The sequence below is a fragment of the Nanorana parkeri genome, unplaced genomic scaffold (genome assembly GCF_000935625.1).
Source record: "Nanorana parkeri isolate BGI_ZX_2015 unplaced genomic scaffold, ASM93562v1 scaffold2975, whole genome shotgun sequence".
Classification (NCBI taxonomy): domain Eukaryota; kingdom Metazoa; phylum Chordata; class Amphibia; order Anura; family Dicroglossidae; genus Nanorana; species Nanorana parkeri.
The window spans coordinates 13,745-22,450 of record NW_017309243.1 but is presented as its reverse complement, the minus strand read 5'-3'; the positions used below and the strand labels follow the sequence as shown (position 1 = coordinate 22,450).

Sequence of the window (8,706 nt, the reverse complement as noted above, 5' to 3'; positions counted from 1 at the left end):
TGAATCCCTGCACCGCACCGGCAGCCGCCATGTTTTATGGTAACTTTATTTTATTATTATTATTAGATACAAAGTTATTACTTGTATGAAATCCCGGCACCGCACTGACAGCCGTTGTGTTCCATGTTTACATCATTTTATTATTATTAGACAAGTAAGTCATTATTTGTATGGAATTCCTGCACTGACCCCGATAGCTCATGCGTTTTATGTTTGCATTATTTTATTATTATTAATATTATCAGGCACAAAGTTATAACTTACAAAGTTATTACTTACATTGAATCCCGGCACCGCACCGACAGCCGCTGTGTTCCATGTTTACATTATTTTATTATTATTATTACTAGATACAAAGTAATTATTTGTGTGGAATTCCTGGACCGCACCGACAGCCGCTGTGTTCCATGTTTACATTATTTTATTATTATTATTATTATTACTAGATACAAAGTAATTATTTGTGCGGAATTCCTGGACCGCACCGACAGCCGCTATGTTTTATGGTTACATTATTTTATTATTATTATTAGACACAAACTTTCTATTTATACTGAATCCCAGCACCGCACCGACAGCCCTTGTGTTCCATGTTTACATTATTTTATTATTATTATTACTAGATACAAAGTAATTATTTGTGCGGAATTCCTGGCCGCTATGTTTTATAGTTACATTATTATTATTACTATTATTATTATTTGTGTGGAATTCCTGGACCGCACCGACAGCCGCTGTGTTTTATGGTTACATTATTTTATTATTATTATTAGACACAAAGTCTCTATTTGTATGGAATCCCGGCAGCGCACCGATAGCCGTTGTGTTTTATAGTTACGTTGTTATTTTATTATTATTATTATTATTAGACACAAAGTAACTATTTGTGCGGAATCCCGGTAGCGCACCGACAGCCGCCAAGTTTTATTTTTACCTCATTTTATTATTATTAGATACAAAGTCTCTATTTGTACCGAATTCCTGCACCGCACCGACAGCCGCTATGTTTTATGGTTACATTATTTTATTATTATTATTAGACACAAAGTAACTATTTATACTGAATCCCGGCAGCGCACTGACAGCCGTTGTGTTTTATAGTCACGTTGTTATTTTATTATTATTATTAGATACAAAGTCTCTATTTGTACGAAATCCCGGCACGGCACCGACAGCCGTTGCTCTCCATGTAGCGGATTGCTGTATTATTCGGATTCTTTGTCCGAGGTTTCCGCACAGACGTGATCTCTTCTCGTTATTATATAACTGTGGCAGCTGCTGTCGGATTCCGGCGCTGACCGATGGCGATGGTCTCATGTGTTCGGCGACAACATGGTAACAATAAACCGCGTCGTATTCAGATAATGATTCCGAATCCGATAACATTGCATCCGAAATGATGATGAAAACACGTCATCCTGGGCAGGAAGAATCTTAAACCGATGTTTACAGGGGGGGGAGGGGTCTACGTAATGTTTTCACCCAACATTCACACGTTTTTCTAGCTGAATCTTTTGTGACATATCAGTGAATTTTAAAATGAATGTTGGGTGAAAACATTGATACGTAGACTCCCTTGTAAACATCTAAGATTCCTGCCCGGGATGACGTCTTCTCGTTATTTCGGATACAATGTTATCGGATTCGGAACGATTATTTTGCATACGACGTTTTTTTATGGCGATGGTTTTGTTGTCGATGTGCGTTGTATCTCCGCCGTCTCCCTTTATGTTGCAAAGCGCTGCGCAGACTGTTGGCGCCATGTCAGTGCTGTATCCCAGCGACGGCAGCCTGGCCCCTCCGTCTCCTCCTCGGTAGGTATCCTGTCTTATCACCCTGGAGGGGATCTGTTTATGTGCCCACACCCCCTATGCCAAGGTTGAATGTGATAGCTCATCCTTTTACCCCATCTCTTCCCCCTGCTGATCCTAATACCCCTTAATTGCAGCCTTCCTCCTACTTTCCCCCTATGCAACACCCCCTTCTACCATGTTTGCTACCTCCTACCCTCCCACTATGCTACCTCCTACCACCTACCACCTACCTTCTCACTATGCAACCTACCCCCCTTCCCACTAAGTAGCCTACCTCCTACCCTCCTAATAAGTAACCTATCCCCTCTCACTAGTTAACCTACCTCCTTCTTCCCACTATGCAACCTACCCCCCTCCTACTAGGAAACCTACCTCCTACCCTTCCAATTAGTAACCTATTCCCTCCCACTAGCTTAGCTACCTCCAACACTTCCAATAGATAACCTACCCCCTCCCTCTTAGTAACCTGCCTCCTACTATTCCAATACATAACCTACCCCCCTTCTACCAGGTAACTTACCTCAAACTCTTCCAATCCATACCTACCCCTCTACCACTAAGTAGCCTACCTGATACTCTTCCAATAAATAGCCTAACCTTCTACTGCTAGGTAACCTACCTCCTATTCTTCCAAATACATATCTTAACCCCCCCCCCCACTAGATAACCTGCATTCTACCCTTTGGATACATAACCTACTCTCCTCCTATTAGGTAACCTACCTCATCCCTCTAGGTGACCTACTTCTTACCCTTCTAATAAGTAACCTGCCCCCTTTGACTAGGTAACTTGCCCCCATTCCTTCTGATAGGCAACCTACCCTCCTCTCTAGGTAACCTACCTCATCCCTCTAGGTGACCTACTTCTTACCCTTCTAATAAGTAACCTGCCCCCTTTGACTAGGTAACCTGCCCCCATTCCTTCAGATAGGCAACCTACCCTCCTCCCTCTAGGTAACCTACCTCCTGCCCTTTCTTTAGGTAAACTGCCCCACTCCCACTAGGGAACCTATGTCCTACCCTTCTACATCTTACTCTTCCAATGGTTAACAATCCCCTATTTCAGTAGGCAACTGACCTTCATCTTTTAGGTAACCTACCTCCCACAAAACCCCCGGCATTAGCTAACTTACCTGCTATCTGCCTTTACTAGTTAGCCGGATTCCCTTTATCACTCCATCAGGTAATCCAGGCCCCCCCGCTCCCCCAGCCGGACGATGTGATCGGGGTCTCCTCCGCGGTGAGTGATCAGCGTCCTCCGGAGTGGGCTGTGATCGGTGTCAGCATGTCCGAGGTGCTGCCCTTCAGTGAGGCCGAGCAGCGGGGGCATTATGCCGATGGAGGGGGGGATGGACAGATCCCCCTCACCTGCCGTCTTCAGGACACCGGCAACTTCTATGGCAGCTCTGGCCAGGGGGGTGGCAAGAGACCCCCCAAACTGGGCCAGATCGGGCGCAGCAAGAGAGGTGAGTGAGACCTCCTCCCTGCACCACCAGTATGAGTCAGTGTGCCCCTCTTAATTCTGACTGCACCCCCCACACATAGCCTGTGTGCTCTTCTTCGGTCTGCACCCCAAAATAGACTTTGTTTATCCCCAATAATTCTGTCTGCCTGCACCCCAAACATGTAATTGTGCAAGCACTCCCAGAATGAGCCTGTGTTGTTCTGTATAACTCCACCTGCACCCCCAAATTTTGATTTTATGTGTCCCCATATTTCTGTTTGCCTGGAGGTTGAAAACAACCTGTCTGCCCACATAATACTGCTTGATTGCACCCCAAAAGTTTGTGTGTCCCTATAATTTGATCTGTACCCCCACACTTATTGTGTGTCCCTGTAATTCTGTCTGCAGTGTGTGTGTGTGTACCTTTCAAACTTTTTGCACCCTCAAACTGAGCATATGTCCCTCTTAATACTATCTGCTACCCCCAAACTGAACATGTGTCCCCCTTAATAGTATCTGACCCCCAAACTGAACATGTGTCCCCCTTAATAGTATCTGAAACCCCAAACTGAGCATGTGTCCCCCTTAATACTATCTGACTCCTAAACTGAACATGTGTCCCCCTTGATACTATCTGCTACCCCAAACTGAACATGTGCCCCCCTTAATAGTATCTGAAACCCCAAACTGAGCACATGCCCCCCTTAATAGTATCTGAAACCCCAAACGGAGCATGTGTCCCCCTTAATAGTATCTGAAACCACAAACTGAGCACATGCCCCCTTAATAGTATCTGCTACCCCAAACTGAACATGTGTCCCCCTTAATGCTATCTGACCCCCAAACTGAGCATGTGTCCCCCTTAATAGTATCTGAAACCCCAAACTGAACATGTGTCCCCCTTAATGCTATCTGACCCCCAAACTGAACACATGTCCCCTTAATAGTATCTGAAACCCCTAAACTGAGCATGTGTCCCCCTTAATACTATCTGACCCCCAAACTGAGCACATGCCCCCTTAATAGTATCTGAAACCCCAAACTGAACATGTGTCCCCCTTAATGCTATCTGACCCCCAAACTGAACACGTGTCCCCTTAATAGTATCTGAAACCCCTAAACTGAGCACATGCCCCCTTAATGCTATCTGACCCCTAAACTGAAAATATGTCCCCCTTAACACTCTCTGTATCCCCAAACTGAGCATGTGTCTCCCTTAATACTATCTGCTACCCCAAACTGAGCACATGCCCCCCTTAATACCATCTCCACCCCCAAACTCAGTATGTGTCTCCTTTAACACGATCTGCAACCCCACACTGAGCATGTGTCCCCCTTAATATTATCGGCATCCCCAAACTGAGCATGTGCCCCCTTCAAAACTATATGCACCCCCAGAATCAGTGCATGTCCCATAAGCCTGTCTTTAGCACCAAATTCACCTCATTTAGTTCTGTTTGTACCCCCAAACTGAACATGTGTGTCCCCTTCTACATATTCTCCTTCAACTAAGCTTATGTGTTCCTCTCCTGTCTGTCTGCACCCCTAAACCCCCATTGTTGTGTCATCAAACCTTTCCATATGTTATATTTAGTATCTTCAGACCAATGTGCGTCTCACTCTATGCAAATTGCATATTCTGATGTTAAAGTGACTATTTGACCCCCCCCCCCCAAAAAAAAACCAAACCAATGAGAGCAACTCAAACCCCAAACCTGTGCCTAAAGTGGGCCCCAAATATCAGTCATACTGAGGATACGAGGTACTGGCAGTATCATCCTCACTTCCTGTGACCTCATCACACTGACGTCTTTCCCTGCGTTGGGTCTAAACGATCACATGACACCCATTAAAGACAGGTTGATGGAGTCAGAATATCTTCATTGACAGGCCATCATTATCCATAGGTGGAGGTCTAAAGGCCATGTGTCCACCTAGAGGACATCTAGCAGACATTGCAGGGACCATTCCAACCTCTAGTCAGTCCATCTTGAGGTCAGGCGTCCTGTTTTCAGTCCCTCTAGAAGACGACTGTCCCTTTGAACCCAATGTCCATGATGGCTTAAGGTCAGCTGTCAACGTCTTCCCAATGTTTGGCCCATGTTGAGGTCTTCAGGCCTCTCTGTACCCTCTCCATTCCAGCTAAGGATCCGGTGGTCTTTTTTCACCTTATATTTGGCTCATTCGCAATCTGCCTCCAAACATTTTCCCAGCATCCACTTCAGGGCCCAACTGTTCACTTCTTCCATAGAGTCCGGCTGTCTGTTAGCTGCCCGTGTCACGTCCTCAGGTTGTCCATCTAGAAGTCAGCTGCTCCCTGAGGTCAGCCTTCCATCGAGTCGTAGACCAGCCATTCCATATCCATCATGGCCGTTGGATCAGTTGAATGGTCTACATTGGGAAACATAGACATTGTAGCATCAGAACCAGAACCAGAACTCATTGCCACCTAAGATGCCCATCTGCTGGGAGTGATGCAAACAGCTGGTTACATGGGCAATGGTGACCACACCTCCTCAGCATGCCGGATTAAGAATGGTTCCTTACGAACCAACCTCGGCACTCCAGCTGTGGTGAAACTACAAGTCCCATGAGGCATTGCAAAACTCTGACATCCACAGGCATGACTCCCAGAGGCAGAGGGATGATGGGATTTGTACCTTCACCACAGCCGGAATGCCGAGGTTGCCTATGCCTGGTTTAGACCGTAGCCTACCTTTAAAGGGAAATCCGGTAGCTCCCATATTCCAATCTCGACAGGTCCCCTTTAAAACTGAACTCCAGGCAGAGAGGCTACAGACACAAACCAAACGCATATAGGAGAGCAAGGACTTGTATTCCTGTCCTTCCAGTCCTGAGATTTTACACAGCTCTGCCACACAGCACAGCCCGGCCGTGCAGGAGACCTGATCTGTCTCTGCTGCAATTCAGTAACCCTCACAGGTCAAGTCCCTCCCCCAGCCTGTGATTGGATGGTGAAATCAGAAGCAGCAGACTGATGAACTCATCTCCCTGTCACTCTGCTCTCTCTGATTGGCTGATTTTGCTGCTTCTCAAAGTCTGAGCTCTGCTGTACAGGTCTCGGCAAGACGCTGATACAAGTCAAGTTCAGGTCCTTGCACTGCTTGCAACCCCCTCCCCCCCCCCAAAAGAAACATTTGTGATTTATTACTGAATACAAAGTGTCTTTTACATCTGCCCGGAGTTCAGCTTTAAATGTGATCTCGCCATCCCCAGTCAGGGGGAACCGAGGACACAGGAAGTGCCCTTCTGGCCTGACAAGGTTGCACATGTGACATGGAAGGAGAAATTTCATTGGACCTTGGAGGGAGGACTCAGTGGAGTCACCTGATGGGATTTCCAAGACGGTTTCTAGATGGTGGCCTCAGTGAGGTCATCCAACAGGAATCCAAAATGGCTCTTTTGGTGGAGGGCTCAGTGGAGTCACCTGATGGGGTTTCCAAGGTGGTTTCTAGATGTTTCTAGATTGAGGTCACCCAACAGGAATCCAAAATGGCTGCTACACGGATGGCTTAGTGAGGTCATAGAATCGTAAAATAGCTTCCAGTGGTGGTGGGCCCAGTGAGGTTCATCCAAATGGAATCCAAAATGGCTTCTTGGTGGCGGACTCGGTGGAGTCACCTCATGGAATTTCCAAGATGGTTTCTAGATGGTAGGCTCAGTGAGGTCGTCCAACAGGAATCCAAAATGGCTTCATGGTGGAGTCACCTCATGGGATTTCCAAGACGGTTTCTAGATGTTTCTAGATTGAGTTGACCCAACAGGAATCCAAAATGGCTGCTACATGGATGGCTTAGTGAGGTCACAGAATTGTGAAATAGCTTCCAGGGTGGTGGCCCCAGTGAGGATCACCCAAATGGAATCCAAATAAGCCTCTTGGAGGAGTCACCGGACAGGATTTCCTAAGATGGTTTCTAGACGGTGTGCTCAGGGAGGTCATCCAACAGGAAACCAAAAATGGCTTCTTGGTGGAGGGCTCAGTGGAGTCACCTGATGGGGTTTTCAAGATGGTTTCTAGATGTTTCTAGATTGAGGTCACCCAACAGGAATCCAAAATGGCTGCTACACGGATGGCTTAGTGAGGTCATAGAATCATAAAATAGCTTCCAGTGTGGTGGGCCCAGTGAGCTTCATCCAAATGGAATCCAAAATGGCTTCTTGGTGGCGGACTCGGTGGAGTCACCTCATGGGATTTCCAAGATGGTTTCTAGATGTTTCTAGATTGAGTTGACCCAACAGGAATCCAAAATGGCTGCTACACGGATGGCTTAGTGAGGTCACAGAATTGTGAAATAGCTTCCAGGGTGGTGGTGGGCCCATTGAGGATCACCCAAATGGAATCCAAATAAGCCTCTTGGAGGAGTCACCGGACAGGATTTCCTAAGATGGTTTCTAGACGGTGTGCTCAGGGAGGTCATCCAACAGGAAACCAAAAATGGCTTCTTGGTGGAGGACTCGGTGGAGTCACCTGATGGGATTTCCAAGATGGTTTCTAGATTGAGGTCACCCAACAGGAATCCAAAATGGCTGCTACACGGATGGCTTAGTGAGGTCATAGAATCGTAAAATAGCTTCCAGGGTGGTGTGCTCAGTGAGGTCGTCCAACAGGAATCCAAAATGGCTTCGTGATGGAGGACTCGGTGGAGTCACCTCATGGGATTTCCAAGATGGTTTCTAGATAGTAGGCTCAGTGAGGCCAAATAACAGGAATCCAAAATGGCTGCTCAACGGATGGCTTAGTGAGGTCACAGAATCATAAAACATGTGATATAGAAGGAGAAATGTCATTGGACGAGCCTGGTAGCGGCATTTCTAAATACTCTCCCCCCCCTCCCCTCATGCAGAAGTTTCTTGTTCCATCTATTAGGATGTAATGGCAGCTGAGCTCCCTGGACACAGAGACATCCCCTAACCCTGTCCTACTTTTTTTCTAGTAGTAATCGAAGAAGACGAGCGGATCGAAGCCGTCCTCATGTCCGAGAAGGCCCCTCCCGCCGTCTAAACGCCCAGAACGGATCTTTATTTAAAAAAAAAAAAACAAACAAAACAGGCCGGATCTCCGTTCTGCCATCGAGAATCTCACATCGACCACAGAATTCAACGTCTCGGGGGAAGGGACTCCGGAAGAGCAAAAATGGAAATCTGCTTTCAAAAATAATCTCAAGCAGCAGCTAAGGGGTCGTCTTTATTTTTCGGGGGCCCCCTCCCCCCCCCAAACCACCGTACCATTCTGTATCTTGGGAACGCAGTTGATTTTTTTTTTTGCTTGGGGGAAACATCAACTTACGGGGGCTTCAAAAAGTGAAGGGGTTGGCCGGTGAAGAGATTTCAAGGGGACGACCGTCTTTTATTCTTCTTACGTCAGGAGGAGTTTTGCCAACGCGGACACCGGCCCGAGGCCGGGACTGTGCAAATACTTTTTTTTGGG

General features: G+C 46.7%; 1 protein-coding gene and 1 long non-coding RNA gene across 2 annotated transcripts in view; both read left to right on the top strand.

The window, feature by feature from the left end:
• LOC108802597 (calcium/calmodulin-dependent protein kinase II inhibitor 1-like) overlaps positions 1 to 8,297 on the top strand; it is a 15,855-nt gene extending 7,558 nt beyond the window's left edge. Inside the window, exons 2-3 of the mRNA XM_018574456.1 lie at positions 3,006 to 3,279; positions 8,216 to 8,297. Of these exons, the coding sequence (XP_018429958.1) occupies positions 3,099 to 3,279; positions 8,216 to 8,280 (246 nt within the window). The 5' untranslated portion in view covers positions 3,006 to 3,098 and the 3' untranslated portion in view covers positions 8,281 to 8,297. The remainder of the gene's footprint in view (positions 1 to 3,005; positions 3,280 to 8,215) is intronic.
• LOC108802598 lies at positions 7,434 to 7,813 on the top strand. Its single transcript, XR_001942229.1, has 3 exons — positions 7,434 to 7,491; positions 7,582 to 7,588; positions 7,775 to 7,813. It is a non-coding gene; the product is annotated as an uncharacterized LOC108802598 (long non-coding RNA).
• Positions 8,298 to 8,706: the final 409 nt, after the last annotated feature.